Source organism: Mus musculus, chromosome 3 (assembly GCF_000001635.26).
Source record: "Mus musculus strain C57BL/6J chromosome 3, GRCm38.p6 C57BL/6J".
Lineage (NCBI taxonomy): Eukaryota > Metazoa > Chordata > Mammalia > Rodentia > Muridae > Mus > Mus musculus.
In genome coordinates this window covers 157923484-157944061 of record NC_000069.6, presented here as the reverse complement: position 1 = coordinate 157944061, position 20578 = coordinate 157923484, and the positions used below count along the sequence as shown (strand labels likewise).

General features: G+C 43.2%; 1 protein-coding gene and 1 long non-coding RNA gene across 6 annotated transcripts in view; one reads left to right on the top strand and one right to left on the bottom strand.

The window, feature by feature from the left end:
- Nucleotides 1-5706: 5706 nt before the first annotated feature.
- 1810013D15Rik lies at nucleotides 5707-18854 on the bottom strand. 4 transcript variants are annotated; one of them, XR_867796.2, is made up of 6 exons: nucleotides 18716-18854; nucleotides 17816-17959; nucleotides 17037-17273; nucleotides 15612-15699; nucleotides 6989-7126; nucleotides 5707-6157 (listed from the first exon to the last, which is right to left on the bottom strand). It is a non-coding gene; the product is annotated as an RIKEN cDNA 1810013D15 gene (long non-coding RNA). The 4 variants fall into 4 exon arrangements; XR_376286.3 differs by lacking the exon at nucleotides 18716-18854 and having other exon boundaries at nucleotides 17816-18369; XR_867797.2 differs by lacking the exons at nucleotides 17037-17273; nucleotides 18716-18854 and having other exon boundaries at nucleotides 17816-18369.
- A 126-nt stretch (nucleotides 18855-18980) lies between these two features.
- Cth (cystathionase (cystathionine gamma-lyase)) overlaps nucleotides 18981-20578 on the top strand; it is a 30834-nt gene continuing 29236 nt past the window's right edge. The window contains exon 1 of one of the 2 annotated variants that reach the window (XM_006500815.3): nucleotides 18981-19196. In XM_006500815.3, coding sequence (XP_006500878.1) covers nucleotides 19032-19196 — 165 coding nt within the window. In that variant the 5' untranslated portion in view covers nucleotides 18981-19031. The remainder of the gene's footprint in view (nucleotides 19197-20578) is intronic. The other variant, NM_145953.2, reaches the window with a different exon arrangement.

The following is a 20578-nucleotide window of genomic DNA, read 5'->3' as shown; positions in this document are numbered from 1 at the left end:
GACTCAACCAGAGCGTGTGGCACTTTATAATTCATATTATGCTCCCAGAAAATCTATTCCAAATATTAGTGACAAGAGTTTTCTGTGGAATTGGGCATGGTGGTACACGCCTTTAATACCAGCACTTGGGAGGCAGAAGCAGGCAGATTTCTGAATCCAGGACAGCCAAGGCTACACAGGAAAACCCTGTCTCGGGGAAAAAAAAAAAGAGTTTTCTGTGGTATTGAAGAAGAAGTCTATGGCAGGAAAAGACTTTAGGATCCATGTTGGAAATCACCTCTCCTAGCAGCAACACAGCCTCCTGAATTATGTTTCCTGTCTTTCCTTCTTCCTCATTCTCCATTACAATTTCCATATGCCTCCTTCATCTTCTTGGCCTTTGAGTTCTGTGAGGAGGGAGCCATACTTAGCGTTGCAGTGTCAGGGATGAGATGCATTGCTCCCATGCTGGTACCTGCAGCACCCACAGGTGTGCTTCAAAAAGACCTCTGCTCTCCTAAAACTGGACAAGCCAGTTAAAGCAGAATTTGGATTTACTAAGAGGAGGCAAACATGTTTAAAACAAAAAGAGATGCACTTAGGAAAAGTGCCCAAATGGCCTTCTCAAGAGTGTCACATTCGGGGGCTGGAGAGATGGCTTAGCGGTTAAGAGCACTGACTGTTCTTCCAAAGGTACTGAGTTCAAATCCCAGCAACCACATGATGGCTCACAATCATCCATAACGAAATCTGACTCTCTCTTCTCAAGTGTCTGACGACAGTGTACTTACATATAATGAATAAATAAATCTTTAAAAAAAAAAAAAGAATGTCAAGTGTCTTAACAGTCAGCTAGTTGTGGTCATTCCTAAATTTACACCATTCAAAGGGCTTCCACGAACTAACTCACTCCTCCTCCCCTCTCTCTTAAACCATGCAGTAGTTTCTGGGATCCTTTGGATAAGGGAGAAGAGCTGTCCCATCCTCTGCCTATCTCAAACCCTGAGCTTGGTTTTCTGCTATTTAACCTTACTTGAAATACCTCTACATAGCATATTCTCTCTGGGAAACCGTATTATAAAATTCAATCCGTTGTATTGGAATTGATTCTTGACTCTCAGATGCTGGAAGGCTCCAGAGTGAAGGACCCCTTCAATTAAAACTGCCTTGAAAGCATGTAATAACCTACATAGCACACTTAGACCAGTTCTCACGAGTAGCCCTTCGAGTCCCGAATTGGTGACCTTCCTGGTGAACCCCTCAGCCAGTCCCAACCCTGGATGGACTCTTCAGATCGATCTCCATCAAGGACATGAGTAGAAGGAAGCAGTAGCACACTCAGCTCGCACTGGGTGGGGAAGTGGGTGACCTAATTAGTGTTGGCCAATTGGACTGATCTCTGAGTAGAAGTTGAGGCCAAGTTCTCAAGATAGTAGAACTATTTCACAAAGGGGATTGGCTCTGAGAGATGCAGAGACAAATTCCAAGAACCAGCAGCAAGCTTTAACACCCAGACATGGAGGAGGAAAGGAAGGGAGGGACTCCTGGGATAAGAAGGGAAGGAAGGAGGGACACAGTTAGCTTAGTGTTTTGCTTTCAGTTGAATATGACCTTTAAAATATCTGGATGTGAACTGAACTACTAACTTCTCAAATATTTTTACTTTTCAGTCAAATATTGAGGATAGAAGATCCAATCCATAACTCAAGCACTGAATTTACCACACACAAAATCATGTTGTTGTTGTTGTTTTCAGAGTAGCACTTCCTAATTTCTTGTGTGGTTAAGAATCTAAATTACGAGGCTGGAGAGATGGCTCAGTGGTTAAGAGCACTGACTGCTCTTCCGAAGGTCCTGAGTTCAAATCCCAGCAACCACATGGTGGCTCACAACCATCCGTAATGAGATCTGACGCCTTCTTCTGGTGCATCTGAAGACAGCTACAGTGTACTTAGATATAATAATAAATAAATCTTTAAAAAATATAAATTATGGGCCAGTGACATGCCTCAGCAGATAAAGGCACTTGCCACTAAGGCTGGTGAACTGAGTTCAAAACCACACACACAAAGGTTTTGCTTATTTTTTTTCCACACAGTGAAAGACTCCGAGAGGAGCCCCTCGCTCAGGCCTCAGGACAATAGCGGACACCCAAGAACTCACGACAGACCGAGCTTGTTGCAAACCACATGAGGCTTTATTCGGGGAAAGCCAGAGCTCTGGGGACGACTCATATCTCACGCAGGGGTAGAGGAGTCGTCCTCGAGGGGAAAGAGTTCCCAGTTTTTATAGGCCCTCAGGGGGGAAAGGAGAAGGGGGAGATTAGGGGATTTCCAGATCTAAACAATGTCTATTCTCAAGAAATGGGTATGGGAGGGGTACAAGGAAAGAGTCTAATGAAGGTGCAGCAATGGGCACACACCTGATCAGAACATTGGCAGACACACAGGTTCAAGGAGTGGCCAGAGCATTGTGCACCTCTATTTTTCTAAATCAGTGAAGCTAGTTCTGCTAACACTGATGTCTATCTTGCCAATTTCAGGGCTTCTGTGTCCTTTTACATTCTGCCAGGATCTTTTAACAGCACCAATAAAGGTCAAAAGATAGCGGGTTCTCCTCTTCCATCAAGTGTGTTCCAGGATCAAACTGAGGTTGCCAAGCTTAGAAGTATGCATCTCTACTTCCTGAACCACCTCACGATCAGCTTTTTTTTTTTTTTTTTTTTTTTTTTTTTTGGTTTTTCGAGACAGGGTTTCTCTGTGTAGCCCTGGCTGTCCTGGTTTCTCTGTGTAGCCCTGGCTGTCCTGGAACTCACTCTGTAGACCAGGCTGGCCTCGAACTCAGAAATCCGCCTGCCTCTGCCTCTGCCTCCCGAGTGCTGGGATTAAAGGCGTGCGCCATCACGCCTGGCTATCAGCTATTTTTAAACTAAGTTTTTTTGCTAAATGCCTTATATGTTCACAGACTAGACCAGATAAATCTTATTCTAAAAACAAGTATTTCGGACTTTTATGAGAAATGTATGTATCTGAATAATGTTAATCCCACAGATGAAAGGAGAAAGACCACTGATCCAAATTACCATGGCCAAATTTATTAAAGCAAGCAATTAATTAAAGCAAGCTTTTTAAAAATTGTGTTCCTGAGATGTCTTCCCCTAAAGGTGAGGTTCAGAGATCATCATTGAACATCTGTAAGATAAGGATTTTTTATAGTTCAGGGGGTTTCCAAATGGGGGATTTGGTAGGCAAGTAGGTGGGTTTACAGGAGCAGAACATAAGCATAATAAGTTGGTCATTAAAAAAAAAAACCAACCTCTTGAAACAAAAACCTGTTTGCAAGGTGGTCTCAACAAGGCAGTCATAACAAGGCAGTAGTAATAAAAGGTCATAATAATCTTTTGGTTTTCGTTTGTTTGTTTGTTTGTTTGTTTGTTGAAATAGGGTTTCTTTGTGTAGCTCTGGCTGTCTTGGAGCTCATTCTGTGAACTGGGATGCCCTCAAAATCACAAGAGATTCACCTGCCTCTGCCTCATGAGTGCTGGGATTAAAGGAATTTGGAAGAAATACATGGTTGCATTCCTTGGAAAAGGACTACAGAACCATTTGTAGTTGAGATTACAGATGAGACATAGTCCAGCCCTTGAGAAACAGATTATTCATAAACAGTAATGAATCTCGTTTGTCTTTACTATAACATGGCTTTCTTAAGCCAGGCAGGCTGGTTTATCGATTAACCTGTTGATGCAAAACATAATTCTCACCTAGGAGGGCATAGGAGAGAGTTGCTCTGAGTCTTAGTTGGAACATCAATTTGGATTGCTCTGAATGGCAGGTTCCAATATGGATGAACTTTCAGAGATGCAAAACAAAAGAAAGTCATAAATCCATGCATTTACTTCAATATATATTGATGGAGACATCCAGTAGGCAGTTATAGCAAAGTGGGGGTAGTGCTGCTGTGGCGTGTGGAGGTTGACTGATGGCTCGCTCTGCTTTGTGATTAGTGGAAGCTAGTCATGTCCTAAATCTATACTTTCCAAAGGTTTTGCCTGATAATTACCAGAGGTGGGCAATGAATGGATGTTAAAAGGACTGTGGTGGTTTGAGAAGGAATGGCCCCTGTAGAGTCATGTGTTTGAATGCTTGGTCACCAGATAATGGAACTAATAGGAGGTGTGGTCTTCTTGGAGTAGGTATGACCTTACTGGAAAAAAAAATGTGTCACTTGGGGTGGGCTTTGAGGTTTCAAATGTTCAAGCCAGGCCAAGTATCTCTGATTTCTTTCTGCTGCTGATCTGGATGTAGAACTCTAGGCTCCTTCTCCAAGTCTACCTGTGTGCTTGTCATGCTTCTTACCATGATGATAATAGACAAAACTTCTGAACCTGTAAGCCAGTCCCAATTAAGAGTAGCCATGATCATGATGTCTCTTCACAGGAATAAACCCTAACCAAGGCAGGTATCAAATAATTTGTCTCTAGATCTACAACATTCCAATTTTCTGCAAATTGTTAATTGATACCAATCAACTTGTAGAATCATTAACATATTTGTGACTCTGTTTCTGAAAACTTCACAAGTCAGAGACAAAGCATGCTAACTCTTGAGCTAGTAGTATCTTCATGTAATAAAAGCAATAATATCACCACAGTCTTTCTTGTTCAGAAGTACTGCAGAAAATTATTTTTAAAAATCTCTTGGGTTATATTTTATAAACACATCAGCCCTATGGTTAAGAGTGGTGGCTAGTGCCTGGTGTAGTGGCACACGTCTTTAATCCCAGCACTCAGGAGGCAGAGGCAGGCAGATTTCTGAGTTCAAGGCCAGCCTGGTCTACAGAGTGAGTTCCAGGACAGCCAAGGCTACACAGAGAAACCCTGTCTCGAAAAACCAAAAAAAAAAAAAAAAAGAAAAAAAAAAGAAAAAAAGCATGATAGCTAGTGATCTCACTCAGTTCTCCTTGAGCAGTGTTAGTTTCTAATGTGAACATTAGTGCAGGATTAGGCTATGTCCTTCCTTCCTCCCTTTGTATGGGTTGGTATTTCAAGCTGTCACAACCATCTAGAATATGGGTTCCTATCCTCTGTATTGTTGACGTTGAGGTGGGCCTAAAAGCATTTTGGTTGTAGAATTGCCATAGATCTTCCACTAGTGAGGTTGGCCTCTTCAAAATCTCCCAACACCCACACCAGTTCTCTGAAAAGTGAAGAAAAAAAATAACCTGATGTAACCAATACCTTTTCCACACATTTTACTCCCTTGATCTGTATCTCTCTGTATCTGCTTCCACTTCCTTCCTGTGGTCAACACTTTTCTTTCTAATATTTCCGTTCAGTGGTTTAGTCTGATTCCTCCCAAGACATGAGTAGAAACCTGAGAGGCAGGGATTGCCAAGGAAACCACAGAGCCCATTGGTGCTAAAAGTTCTTAAAGGAATAAACTCCTCTGAGGCAGATAAAACACATCGATCTGAAGATAGAGGAAGAAAAAGTGCCAGGAACCTGATGATGCCATGTTAAAGAGGCCAAAGAAAAGATAAATGTCAGAAACACACACACACACACACACACACACACAGAGTAGTTTGAGTATAAAAAGATGATTATAACAGTAATAATCAATCTTTATTTTAATGTATACATAGGTGCTAATATACAAGTATATCCTATATATTAAGCATTGTAAGGGACCATGATTCACCAAAGAATGATGCTTTGGACTCAAATTAGTATGTAAATGCAAAGAGTGTTTTATTCTGCAGAAATCCAGCATGTTGGAGTCTCCCATTACCAAAAAAAGACAACCAAGTGAGCTCACAGGCCCATTTTAAAGCACATTAGAGGAATTTCGGGGGGTAGGTGACCTTTATCTTTCTCCATCTCTAGGGACATTCCAGAACCATTTCTGGGGTGTGGGAGCTAGAAACTGTTGCCGGGGAGGTCTGGAAACTTTTGGCTGAGAAAGTCTAAAAACTGCTGCTGACTCGTTGTCCTTGCCTCAGGCCAGGTGGCAAGGCAGCTTCTGAGGCCTGGACTTGCCTGGACTTACCCAGTTCTTGGAAACAGAGATTTAGGCCTTGTCTCCTGAACTGTCAATTTGAAGCCTGTCATGGAGTCAGCCTAGCCTTCTCAGCTTGTGTCTGTTTATAAGTTCCCCATACAAAAATGTGCATCCTCCTGTAGAAGGGATACATAGCACACATCAAGAACTCTTCTTGAACCAAATGCCCCTAGAAGTAGACAGTGTGCCTAAAAATCAAATAGATTCAGCACCCTTATTGATAAACTTGACAACCGAATAAAAAACAGCCCCAGCCACTGATGGGCAGTAGTAACCATAACTAGAGCCAATTTATAGGAAATTTATCAATGTGTTCCACATAATGGGCTAATCATATGTCACAAAATTAAGAGAAAGGTTGACCTCTCATCTTATGGTAAAGGAGAAATTCTGTTATGACCTTCAGATGACCTGATAGACAATTATACATCAGATTCTGAAAGGACTTTTTACAGTTTCTAATAATCAGATCTGGCCAGATCCAAGATGCCACCACAGTTTGTTTCTAACTTGTAGAAGTTAGGCCCTGGTTCTTCCTCCTAGGCCCATGCTCCTAGAAATAAGAATCAGACTCAAAATATATTTACATATACCTTGTCCATATAGCTAGGCTCTTCCCTGATTAGATCTAACTTAAAATATCCCATTTATTTTAACCTACATTTCACCACATGCCTGGTTACCTGTGCTCAGGTACCATGTGTCTGACTCCTCACATCTTCACAGTCTGACTTTCTGTGCCTGTTTCTAAACCTTTCTCTCTCCCCGATAACCCCCTCTCTATTTCCTGCCTAAGCCATAGGCCACAGGATTTTTAATTGGCATGTGATGCATCTATACAGTGCACAAGATTTTCCCTCTACATAGTATAGTCTCAAAGGGCAAGGCAGTCTGACAGTGGGGAATTGGTACACAGCCATTGTCTTCTTAGGCCCAGAGAAACTCACCTCAAGTAAGTTATCTGAGCTGCTGCTTCTGTTTCCTTATCTGTTGTTCCATTTTTCACTTCTTCCCTCAGGGTATCCAGGCAAAGAAGGATAAAGTGAAGTCTGGAACAGGTGGATCCCAATGTGGGTGGGGGAGACCTATTCAACGAGACAGGTTATGAGCATACACTTTATTGGGGTGAATCAAAGACTTGAACCTTAGAGAGTGGAAAGGGGTGGTTCTTAGGGTGAAGTTTCATTGGCTGAAGCTTAAAGTTCTGGGGATCCCTCGTTTGCATGAAGAGGCATTCCAGGAAGTTGAACTTGTCATTTCACCAAGGATTATGTGACATTCCTCAGGTAGAAGATTGGGGGGTCAGGCTTCCCAGATCAAGCGAAGAAGAGGAAGCTCTACTAAGAAATGGAGTCCTCCATTTTGCACCAAGCTCAGGAAAACTGTCCAGATATGGTAGAATACAATCTTAGTAGCAAGGTATAATTTATCCATAAGATGAGAATTTCAGTAATTCTATTTCACATGCTATTTTAAGCTCTACTAAGAAAATGGAGTCCTCCATTTTGCACCAAGCTCAGGAAAACTGTCCAGATATGGTAGAATACAATCTTAGTAGCAAAGTATAATTTATCCATAAGATGAGAATTTCAGTAATTCTATTTCACATGCTATTTTAAGAATTAAATGAATAAATGCCCATGGACCACTTAGCAGTGTTGTGTTTAATATTACTATAACCCTTCTAAAAAAAAGACCAAAAACTTTTGTTAAAACAAGTCAGATAGATAGATAGATAGATAGATAAGATAGATAGATAGATAGATAGATAGATAGATAGATAGATAGATAGATAGATAGATGTTTGCAACCCTCATCACGGAAGTGATCCATAAACTTTTGTCTTTGGAAAGGCTTCCACCTGATTACTGAGTGTGCCCTCTGGGACTATACATGACTCTATGCCTTGTCCAAGATTCACTCTATCAGCAGCTCAGCTTTTATGACCTCTAATGGTGTGAATTTTGGAATGGGGAGAATTTGACAGTGCAGAGAGAATGGGGTGTGTGGCTGTCAAGCCCTTATAGAGTGTGAAAACTATTTTGCTTTAAAAAAAAATGTCTTACTGAATATTCCTAGGACCAATTTAATGGCTGACAAGTGCCTGTCTCTAACTCCTGAGGTGAGATAAGGAAAAGGATGCTTTTAAGCTGTGGATAAGTCTGGATTACTTTCAGGAAGGACCTTCTCATCTTTGATAACTTTATTGGAATTAGCTCTCCCTATGTCCACTGTCCTCTGCCTTTCCAGCCTCTCAAAGAAAACACACTCGGGAAACAATTGGTAGTGGTTTAGATTTATCTTTTGTATAGTTCTTTGTTTTGGTAAACAATTTCATTTTGGAACTGGAGGGATTAAGCAACAAAGATCGCTCGCTGCTCTTGCAAGTTTTGTTCCCAGCACCCACAGTAGGTGCTCACAACCACCAGTAACTCCAGCGCCAGGTAGTTACACTCTGACACACTTTTCTGGACTCCTCAGGCACCACATGCATTTTGTACATACTTCCACTCAGACACACACAGACAGAGAAAAAAATTAAGGAAATCTTTCAAAACTGCTTTGTAGACGGTAGCTATCTCCAGTTGCTATGTGGAGTCTCCTTTCTTCCACCCTTCTCTACCCCTTTTCTTCAGACCTTTCCACCCTATAAGATTAGATAAGAGAGAAAAAGTGATAGAAAAGGAAGGAGATCCCTCAATAAAGTCAGGGATTGGGAAGGGGTGATGTTACCCTTAGACTACTTCCTGCTCATTAGGGGTGTCAAGTTCCTTGGGGGCAAGTTTGATCTTCACCTTCAGGATCTCTAATTTCTTCTTGTTGTTTCTTTGCACATGTACTTAACAATCCATGACCAACAATAACCAATAACAACCCACCAACAAATCCCCCTACAAACCTCCTCACCTGTCATTTTTCAAATGTTATTTTTTACTAACTAATTTATTATTAATTTATCTTTTAGTTTGTTGTTGTTATTGGGGTTTTGATTGTTGTTTTTGTTTTTGTTTGGTTTGGTTTTGTTGGTTTTTGTTTGTTTGTTTGTTTGTTTAGACAGGGTTCACTAAGAAGCCTTGACTGGCCTGGAATTCACTGTATAGATGAGGCTGGCCTTGAAGTCATTGCCTGCTTCTGCCCCCAGAGTACTAGGATGAAGAATGTGCCACACATGCTTAATTTATTTACTTTTTTATATATGAATGTTTTACCTGTGTGTATGTCTGCACACCACGTTCACGTAGTAAACATAGTGGCCAGAAGATGTCAGATACCCTGGAGTTATGAATGGTTGTAAATTGCTATGTGGGTGATAGAAATCTAATCTCAGTCTGCTGGAAGAGCAGCTAGAGTTCTTAACTACTGAGTCATCTCTCCAGCAGCCATGCTGATTGTTGAGACAAGATGTCTCATTAGCTATTAGCCCAGTAGGATAAACTAGCTGCTAGCAAGGAACAGGAATATGCCTGACTTTGCTTCCACAGCTCTGGGATTTCAAGTATGTGCCACTCCCAATTTAAGGACTCAGACCCAGATCTTCAGGCTTTTGTGGCAGGCCTTTTACCAATGCAGTCCCGCCCCTGTTTGTTTTGTTTGTTTGTCTGTTTGGTTTTTGTTTTGTTTTGTTTTGTTTTGAGGCAGGGTTTCCTTGTGTAGTGCTGACTGTCCTGGAATTCACTCTGAGCTGGGCATGGTGGCACACACCTTTCATCCCAGCACTTGGGAGGCAGAGGCAGGCGGATTTCTGAGTTCGAGGCCAGCCTGGTCTACAGAGTGAGTTCCAGGACCTCCAGGGCTACACAGAGAAACCCTGTCTCAAAAAACAAAAACAAAAAACAAAAAAAGGAACTCACTCTGTACACCAGGCTGGCCTTGAACTCAGAAATCTGTTGTGGTTAATATTAAAGGGGAATTTCTACCCCACCTTTGATCATACAGTTCCCAAATAAAGGGCACAAAACCTTCATATTTATAATAAGCCTTAAATCATTAGATATTAATTTTTATGATTCAGATAGCTAATAACTCCACAGAATCATTCGTTCACTCTTTACCGAAGAGAATGTCAGATCCCCTGGACCTGGTGTTGCGTACAGGTGGTTGTGAGCTGCTGTACAAATGCTGGGAACCAAAACCAGTTCATCTGCAAGAGTAGCAGTCAACCCTCCGAGCTATTTTGACTACTTCCCTGTCAATAACTCTGAGTCATAACTTGTCATATTCTGCCTGGTCCTCTCTTACTCCAACTGGCCAGACCTCACAGCTATGTTCTTACCATTCACCTACTCCATGGTGGCTTCTCTCTTCACCTTTCTTCCCCTCTTTATGGTCTCTGCTACCTCTCTTCTGCCCAGCTACAGGCTGTCATCGTCTTTATTCAACCAATAGCTTTAAATTTAGGAGCAAGGTTACAGCCGGGCATGGTGGCACACGCCTTTAATCCTAGCACTTGGGAGGCAGAGGCTGGCGGGTTTCTGAGTTTAAGACCAGCCTTGTCTACAGAGTGAGTTCCAGGACAGCCAGGACTACACAGAGAAACCCTGTCTCGAAAAAAACAAAACCAAAACCAAACCAAAAAAAAAAAAAAAAAAAAAAAAGGATGAGGCAACCGGGGGGGGGGGGGGGGGGCAGTATTTAGCATTACAATGCATAGCAACTGTCCAAACCTCAACTGAAATTCACCGGCCTCTGCCTCTGGAGTGATGGGATTAAAGGTGGCAGAGCTGCTGGGATTAAAAGGCTTGTGTCACCACAACCCAGATACATATTTTACTTTTAATGGATATTGTCAAATGATTTTCTTAAAAGTCTCTTCCTGGGTTTCTATCAGAAAGGCATTATGTGCCCTTTCCTACTAGAGAAATGGGAGACTGACAATCCATTTTACTTTGCGTTTTATTGGCTAGGGAAGCAGCTCTCAGTGTTACAGCATTCGTTAAACGAATGATGACTAGGTTTGTAGAATGGATCAACACTTGAGAGCCCTTGCTACTCTTACAGAGGAACTGGTTTTGGTTCCCAGCATCTGTACAGCAGCTCACAACCACCTGTACACAACACCAGGTCCAGGGGATCTGTCATTCTCTTCAGTAAAGAGTGAACGAATGATTCTGTGGAGTTATTAGCTATCCGAATCATGCAATTTAAATCTTAAGGAAATTTTTAGTAAGTGAGCATTTAACAGATAAGTAGAATAGTGGACTTAGTGCCTTTGTTAGCGTGCTAAGGTGTCTCAGGAATAGATCTAGTCACTAAGAATGATCTGAAACAAAGCAGTTTTCAGTTATGTGTGGTGACACACGATTGTATTCTTGACACTTCAGAAACTAAAACAGAAGGATTAAGAATTTGAGGGTAGCTTGAGTTACATGAGACCCTGCCTCAAAACCAAAACAAGACAAAAGATGAAATGATCTTATTATATAGCCATACAGTGTTATAAATGAGGGAACCTGCTTTTTTTTTCCTTCCGTGTACCTTAGAGCACTAAATCTAGAGACTTGTGTATGATAAGCGACTGCTGTACCACTGAGTATGTGCCCAGCTTTTGTTTTACTTTTTATTTTGAGACAGGATCTCATTAGGATTTCTAGGAGGTCTTGAGCTTACCTTATAGCCCAGACAAGATTAGGGCTGTTTGTAAGAAGGAACACTGTACGAAGAACTCAATAGTGCTAAAGTTCAACTGGATAAACTAGCCTCCTCCAGTCTTGAGCAGGCTGCCTCAGACCTGTTCTGCCATTGTGAATGAGACCACCTAGGGTGGAATCTTCAGACCTAGATAGGTCTATTGTTCTTCTCCAAGACGCAGCTACAAGCTAAGAGGCTGAACTTGTCTTCCTGAGACACTCTGAGATAAACTGACAGCCTGGTGACTGGCGACCAAGTGCTAACAACTCTGGCAGACCAAGTGCTGGCAGGCTGGGAACAAAGCATCAGAGCCTGGCCTGGCAGTGGATTTGCCTTCCCCCTTTATAAGCTCAGACTCTTAAGTCAACATTGGGCCTTGATCGGAAGCTGTCTTGGTCTCGTTATATTTCTCCCTCCATTTCCTCCCATACAGCTCCAGTCTTCTTTCAGGAACCTGGTTCATGTAGCCCCACCCTCCCCCCCCCCGCCCCCAGCAACTACAGGTAAAGTTACCTGACACATTAAGCGGGGTGATTGTCTTTGCTGATGATTAAACAAGGTCAGTCAGAGACTACACAGCAGGAGACAGCCCTGCACTGCCCTCTGCAGCTCTGGGAGATACCTTCACTTGAAGGTTCCTCCACCCAAGAGCTAGATAATCCTTGATTTTGCTGTACAAAGAAGTTCAGGACCAGCCAGATTGAGGCAGAGCTGGAGTTCATTCAAAAGTTTTTTTTGTTTGTTTTTTTTTTGTTTTTTGTTTTGGTTTTTCGAGACAGGGTTTCTTTTTATAGCTCTGGCTATCCTGGAGCTCACTTTGTAGACCAGGCTGGCCTCAGAAATCTACCTGCCTCTGCCTCCCGAGTGCTCGGATTAAAGGCATGCGCCACCACGCCCGGCTCATTCAAAAGATTTTTAAGTGTAGATTTAAACACTGAAGTTAATAGGAAGATGCACCAAGAAAAGAATCACACACAAAGAGAATATGAATGTTAGCCTCACAGAGGAAACTTCCACTTAGGTGTCTTAGCAATCGGCACCTGTAACATTTTGATGGTTCTAAAGTCTTATCTTAAAGGTCACCAAGAGGCCCTTTTTACTTCTTTGTGATAAGTGAGATTACAGTGGATGGTAGAGGTACCTAGGCTGGGTTTACCATCTGATAAGATAAGGATAAACGTTAGACCTAGAGATGGCAACCCAGGTGATGGGGATAGAGAGTGCAAACAAAGAATGAATCAGGAAGAATTCTGTCTCTCCAGTTTCAACTGTATCTCAATATTTTATGTGACATATAGGGAATAAAAAATGCAATTGAGGTAGATGTGGTGGTGCATGCCTTTAGTCCCTGCACTTGGGAGGCAACTCCACAGGGTGGATCATAGTGAGTTCTAGGTCAGCTGCAGCTATACAGTGAGACCCTGTTTCAACAACAACAATGTAAATGATAGAGAAAGTGCGACATATTGGGTGACTACAGAAAGACTTTATCTGTTCAGAAGTTTCCTGAGATGAATAGTTTGTGGCTGGACAAGTGTTTGTTTGTCTACTTTAATTTAACTGGATGCTGTTTTTATTTCTAGGTTCACTACAATTAGGCGATTTTATTTTAAAATGAGGAAGAAATGAAAGCATGGATTGCAAAAGTTGCACATAGACGGAGACTTGCCTTTATTATGTGAGGCCAATTGTGAGAGTGCAAGAAAATTTCAGGTTTGCTACTGGGACAGGAAATGGCCATAGTTGGTGATAGACATTCAGGCCTTCAGCTGTGAGAATGATTCTCACTTAAAACTCCACTACATAAGAACAATATTATCTTGATATAGGCAAACACCACAGCATGGGAGCTCCTTTTTTTGTTGTTTTTGTTTTGTTTTTTGGTTTTTCTTTTCTTTTTTTTTTATTACGTATTTTCTTCAATTACATTTCCAATGCTATCCCAAAAGTCCCCCCCCCCCACTCCCCTACCCACCCATGTTTTTTGGTTTTTCAAGACAGGGTTTCTCTGTATAGCCCTGGCTGTCCTGGAACTCACTCTGTAGACCAGGCTGGCCTCGAACTCAGAAATCTGCCTGCCTCTGCCTCCCCAGCGCTGGGATTAAAGGCGTGTGCCACCACGCCCGGCTAGCATGGGAGCTCTTGATTCTTACCTGGTGAGACAGAGACTTCAAACAGACTATGGGGGCAAGGGCTCCTCTCTTCCCCCAGGTCCCTTACTCTTCCCTGACTTTCTATCCTGCCTCAGTCATAGGAGGGAACAGTACTCTATATCAGGGGTGACAACCAGAAGGTACAGAGCATGAGACAGCTGTGCTGTGTCCCCGCTTCCCTGGCCTGTGACCATAGACTTCCTTTTCTGCTCTTCTTAGTGAGTCCTTAATGTTTTATCTATTGCTTTCTCTTTTTGATTTTGATATTGTTTGTTGTTGTTTGTTTGTTTGTTTGTTTGTTAAGACATGTTCTCTCTGTGTAGCACTGGTTGTCATGGAACTCACTCTGTAGTCAAGGCTAGCCTTGAGCTCACAGAGATCTACTTACCTCTGCCTCCCTCTGGAGTGCTGGGATTAAAGGCATACAACTACCATGCCAGCCCTATCTGTTACTTTCTATGATCACATTTTAAGTTCAAAAAGTTACTCTGTGGTCTTCAAGGGTCTTTGATGTATCAATTCTCTCTAAATCTCATATATTGTTCAGTTGGTGACACATTTACTTTCTAAGAGGTCAGGGCCCCTTACAACAAGTGGAACAGTCAACAATGGGGCAACAGTGCAATTCTCCTATTTGTTTTCCAGCCTTTCCAAGGACAGAGAATAAGTTGCAATATTCCCTCAGCTTCATAAAGTTTATCCTGGCAGGGGCTGAGTATTGAGTTTGTGCTAACATCAGAGCTAGGTGTTAGTGACATGAAGATAAATTTTATATCCCCCTTTTCTTTTTCCAGCACATATAACCAAGCGGGGTACAGTTAGACAAGTAGATAAAACAAGCATTATGGAGGCTGTATAAGTCAGGTGAACAGAAACCTCAGACAGATTTTACCAGAAGAGAGGCTTGAGCTAAGGTACAGAGAATCAAAGCCCCTCTAGGGGGAAATTTAAGGACGATCCTATGGGTAGAGTTGAGAACAGATGTGGGCATCTGCAGGGAAAGGAACGTTGTGCAGTGGGGGGATGAGGGAGGAAACAAAACAGCACAACCAGGAAGAACTCGGGTTTAGAGGTGAAGGAATATTAAATTCATTTTGGGTGGATCCTGATACTCATGGCAGAGCATCCCACTCTGGTTCTATGAGTTAGTTTTCAAAGTTTTTTTTTTGCTAGGAAAACAGAGGCGGAGGCAGTAAAGAACCAGGACATGCCATCATGCTTGCCCATAATTGGGACTGAATAACTGTTTGTTGATGAGCAAATGAATGTTGATGGAAAGTGACAGCCTCATCGTTCTTGGCACACTACATGCACATAAGCTGTGGGGGTGGAGAACTCACAGAATTTATTTCTTGGTGTGATGGACTTGACAGTATTTTTATGATTAAAAAAAACCAAACCAAAACCTATATTTTTGAGAAGTTATTCTGACTCTACATGCAGCATGAACCAGAAAGGGATCAGTCCTGAGTACACATTAACTGCTAGCAAAGGAGAACATATCAGGAGAGAGAGAGAGAGAGAGAGAGAGAGAGAGAGAGAGAGAGCGCTGGGGAGGACAGGGTGTGGAGGTCAGACACTCCATTTATGCTGTGCTCCTGGGAAAATGAGGCCAACTCTCCACAGTTCTCTGTACTGACTTGTGGAGCTGACACAATGTCTACTCCTTGGTATTCTCTGCAAGTATACTACTTAGCATAATACTTAGACTAGGCTCAGTATGAGGCAGCTAAGCTAGTGTGTTAATAGAATATCTGAGGTTGGCTCCTGCACATAGAAGCTTACTGACCTCACAGCTCTGGAAGCTCATGGGCACAGGAGGGGCGTGGACCAATCTGCCGAAAAGCAGACATCCTTGAAAAGGTGGGTGTATGTTCCTGTGAGAGAAATATCACACATCGAATCAGAGTGTAAGACTGGTACAAAGATTCTACACCACCCGTTCTCCATTGATCCAGTTACCTCACATTCAGCCCTATTTCTTCAAAGGCCCATCACACAAGGAGTTTCCACCACACTAACTCCAAAGCCATAGCAATGGCTTCCATGGTGTAGCTATGTTAAATGTAAAAAGCCCCTAGGTATGTGGGGAAGCTGGGAGGCAGTGGGGAAACTGAGTTAGTTCACATCACCTTCTCTGTGAGGATGGCAAGAAGAGACTGAGGAAGGAAGTTCTGGAGTGGGGATTTTAGAGAGAATGACACTACCCGGTTCAGATCTGTCGTCCCATCACCTGAAGAGCCAATCAGGGATACTGCACTCAGAGTTAGCGTACTCTACACAACGGAACCTCCCCAACAAGTGAGGCAACTAGAAATTTATCGTGGACATTTTCTATTTCTTCTCTTTTATTCTTTGAGACAGGCTCTGATGTAGCCCAGGCCGGCCTGGAACTAACTCACCATGTAGCTACTTGAGGATGACGAACTCTAGATTCTCCCTGCAGCAGTACTGTGAGTGTTCTGTTACCTTCTCCATAACGAGCAGCAAAGCAAACCCTGCCAGCCAGCCAGCCCAGTGTCTCTCAGTGGTTGACTGTTTTTCAACTTCTTAGTGTCAAACTGTGCTATTTTACATTATTTCCTATTCTGCTTTTTTTTTTTTTTTTAAATTATAGATGGGGCTGGAGGTGGACTCAGATAAAAAAAAAAAAGTGCTTGCCTAACATGCAGGAAGCCATGAACTCTCCTGACCACATAAAACCAAGCATAGCAGCGTACACAGGAGGCAGGAGGGGCAGATATAAGACCATCCGCTGCTAGTTTGAGGCCAGCTTTGAGAAACAGGAGACCTTGTCTCAAAACACAAGACAAGAAGGAAAGAACATATGCCCTTCCTCAAACCCACACCCAAGAGGAATCCATGGGTTAGCAGTGTTATGATAATTTCATGATGGTGTTAACCGGTGCTCTAAAGAAAAAAAAAAATCAGCATTCAGAAGACATTCACTGTATTTAAAGTGGCCATCACTCATTTACTTTAAAAGTTTTTCTAGTTGGGTGCAGTAAAGATTGCCATGAGTTTAAGGTCTGCAAGGGCTACAGTATGAGACCATGTCTCAAAAGAAAAAAACCTTATTTTACTTTATATATATGAAATGTTAAGGAATTTATTTTTTCCTGAAGATCTGTGGTTTCTGCCACCACAGTTGTTTCAGATGTCAGATCAAACATAAAAGGCATGCAGCTCAGCATGTGCTCCTGGATTCACATACTCCTTTGCAGTTCTCTTTGCTGTCTTGGAAACAGGAGACTGTGTCTGTTTTCTTCAGTGCTTCTGCTCATTGGCCACTCTGTGCGTCTGTCATAGATCTAGCTAGTTGGACTCTGAAGGATGGGAAGTTAAGTGCTTTCCGTTATTCTAGCTGAGAGGTATGGAGTCACTCATGCTCAGCTTTGCACACAGGTCAGATGATGTCTGAGAGAGAAATTCCTGGGTGGAAGGGACATTCCTGTGAATAGAGAAATTTAAATCTTGGGCTGCCACCCCACAGCTTCCTCTAACTTTATCAGAAGCCTCTCATTTAGAAAGTCTGTATAAGGGCCACTTTTCAAAGACCTCTTTGTGACAGTTACACTAAATAAAATGTCCAGTGGGAAGATGGCTCAGTGGGTAAATGCTTGCCGCACAGCCTGACACCCTGTGTTCTATCTCCAGCATCTACCTTTGTGCTGCTGTGTATCTGTAATAGCAGCTCTCCTACTGTAGAAGACAGAGAATCCACTGAAGCTCCTGGGTGGTCTAGCCTGGGGTAAGCAGTGCAAAGACCCTGCGTCAACAGGGAGGTGGAAGACTGTCCTCTGACCTCTATGGGTGTGCCACACATTCCTCTGCACTCTCAAATACGATAAACAGACAAGTATACAAACAAATAGAAAACATCCATGTTTGTATAACCCAGGGCTTACCAACTGTACTTAGAACTGGACTCAGAACTGTTTCAGGCCCTTCTACTCCTCGGTGTTTTCTGTGATCTCATCAAAATGTACTTACGTCTTTAGAGATGGCTCAGGGAGCAAGAGCATTGCCCGCAGGAGCATTGGTTCCAGAGCACCAGGGCTTGGCTTTCTCTCCCACACGCAGATCACATCTGTTTCCAAATGCAGTTCCAGGGGAATCCAACAGCCTTTCTGACCTCTGTAGACATCAAGTATGCATGTGGTGCAATACACACACACACACACACACACACACACACACACACACAAACACATCGTTAAAATATACTCAGGCTGAGAACATACTTTAAAAGGAGAAATACTAATCAAGCAAGCATGGTAACCCGTTAGTGTTTCAGAGGCTACCCGCTTCCCCTGTGCCTCTGGCAGTGTACACTTGGTTCTGGAAGGTGATTGTGTCTGGAGCTAATTTGAAAAGCATACTGATTGTGTTTGCTCTTCGTAGCTTTTCCAAACCGTAGCTTTTAAAATCAGTTGTTTATTCCTTAACACCTTCCAAATTCGTTCAACAGTGTTTCAAAGTTTTAGGTTCGGGCTGGTGAGATGGCTCAACAGGTAAGAGCACCCGACTGCTCTTCTGAAGGTCCTGAGTTCAAATCCCGGCAACCACATGGTGGCTCACAACCATCCGTAACGAGATCTGACTCCCTCTTCTGGTGTGTCTGAAGACAGCTACAGTGTACTTACATATAATAATAAGTAAATATAAATAAATCTTAAAAAAAAAAAACAAAAAAAAAAACAAAGTTTTAGGTTCGACTTCCCAGGTACAGAAACTCCTTAAATTCCCCAGTTCTCGGACAAGGTGTAAAATTAGGTCAAAGCTACGTCTTTTTGGGAGCAAAGCTTGGGCCTTAAGGCCTGATCTTGGCCAGAGTAGAGACGCGGGCGCTGGTGGCACAGCTGTGGCGGTCCTCAGATCCGAGGGAAGCACCTGCCTGCGTGACCCTTGCCGGAACTCTGGGGCCACGCGAGGCTGCTGGAGGTTGCGTCCCTATCCTGCAGACAAAGGGGATCTCTGGGCTGAGTGCTGCACCTCAGTGCTGAGGTGTCCCACGTGGGCACTGCTCTGTGCCACTGGGAGGCGGGGCAGGAACGATCGGGGCAACACCTCCACTGCCGACCAATAAGCAGGGCCGCTGCCTAGGGACCAGCGATGATTGGTTGCGTCGGCCCCTCCCCACCCTGGATATAAGCGCCAAAGTCCAGAAGGTTTTAGCCAAAGCAACACCTCGCACTCCTGCCCCAGCATGCAGAAGGACGCCTCTTTGAGCGGCTTCCTGCCTAGTTTCCAGCATTTCGCCACTCAGGCCATCCACGTGGGACAAGAGCCTGAGCAATGGAATTCTCGTGCCGTGGTGCTGCCCATTTCGTTGGCCACCACATTTAAGCAGGACTTCCCGGGCCAGTCCTCGGTAAGCAGCCGGGCAGGGCTGGGCTGACTGTGGGAGCGCTCGGGACATGCGCTCTCTGCGATTTTCAGTTAAAAACCAGAACTGTAAGTTGTTGAATTCTGTAGCATCGAAGCTACCTGCAGCCAGTCCTACTTTGAAAAATGAAGGCTCTTGGGCTGGTGAAATGGCTCAGCAGTCGTGCTGACTAGTTTTATATCAACTTGACTCAAGCGAGAGAGGAGGGGACCTCGATTGAGACAATGCCTCCAGTAGATCAGGCTGCAAGCAGGCATTTTCTTAATTAGAGATTGATGGGGGAGGATAAGTCCATGGTGGGTGCCCCCCCCCCCCAGGCTAGTGGCCCTGCGTTCTATAAGAAGTTGGGTGAACGAGCCAGTAAGAAGCCACCTCTCCGTGGCCTCTGCATTAGTTCTTGCCTCCAGGTTCCTGTCCTAACTGCTTTCCATGGTGAACTGTTAAATGGAAGTAAAATAAAAAACTCTTTCCTCCCCAAGTTGGTTTGGGCATGGTGTTTATTACAGCAGGTATATAAAGGTGCTTGTCACCAGACCTGACTACTATAATTCAATCCCATAATCTATAGGATGGAAGGAGAGAACCAACTCCTGTAGTTGTTTTTTTTTTGTTGTTTGTTTGTTTGTTTTTGAGACAGGGTTTCTCAGTGTAGCCCTGGCTGTCCTGGAACTCACTTTGTAGACCAGGCTGGCCTCGAACTCAGAAATCCGCCTGCCTCTGCCTCCCAAGTGCTGGGATTAAAGGCATGAACCACCACCTTAGTTGTTCTTTGATGCACCCAAAGGCTTGCACTCTCCCTCTCTCTCCTTCTCTCCCCCCTCCCTCTCTTCTCTCTGTCCCCAGTCTCTTTCACCCACTCCGTCCCTCTCTCCCTGTCCTTCTCTTCCTCCCTCCCCCCTCAGTCTCTTTCTCTTTCTCCTCTCTCTCACACACTAAACAATGAAAATCCTAGAATTAAGATTAGTTTCAGTCGGTATGTTCAGTTAATAGCTAATGTGTATTTATGTACCAAGTGCGTACTTAAAATCTATGTGTGTTACATGTAGAGTCTCACTGAAGGTTAACAAGAAGGATCCTAGCCTGAACTAAGGTCTCAAGTGTTCAAACTGAGATAGCTGAGATAATAGGGTTATAAGATTTAATTTATCTTGAACCCCTCCCTTCTGCAACTGACTCCATGGTGCTGCACTGTAACTGAGCTATGTAATAGTTCAAGCCATTTCATCATCTAAGCCAGCAGTTCTCAACCTCTGGGCTGTGACCCCTTTGGGAGTGGAACAACCCTTTTCAGGGGTTACATGTATCAGGTATTTACATCACGATTCCTAATAGTAGCAAAATTACAGTTTCGAAGTAACAACAAAAAT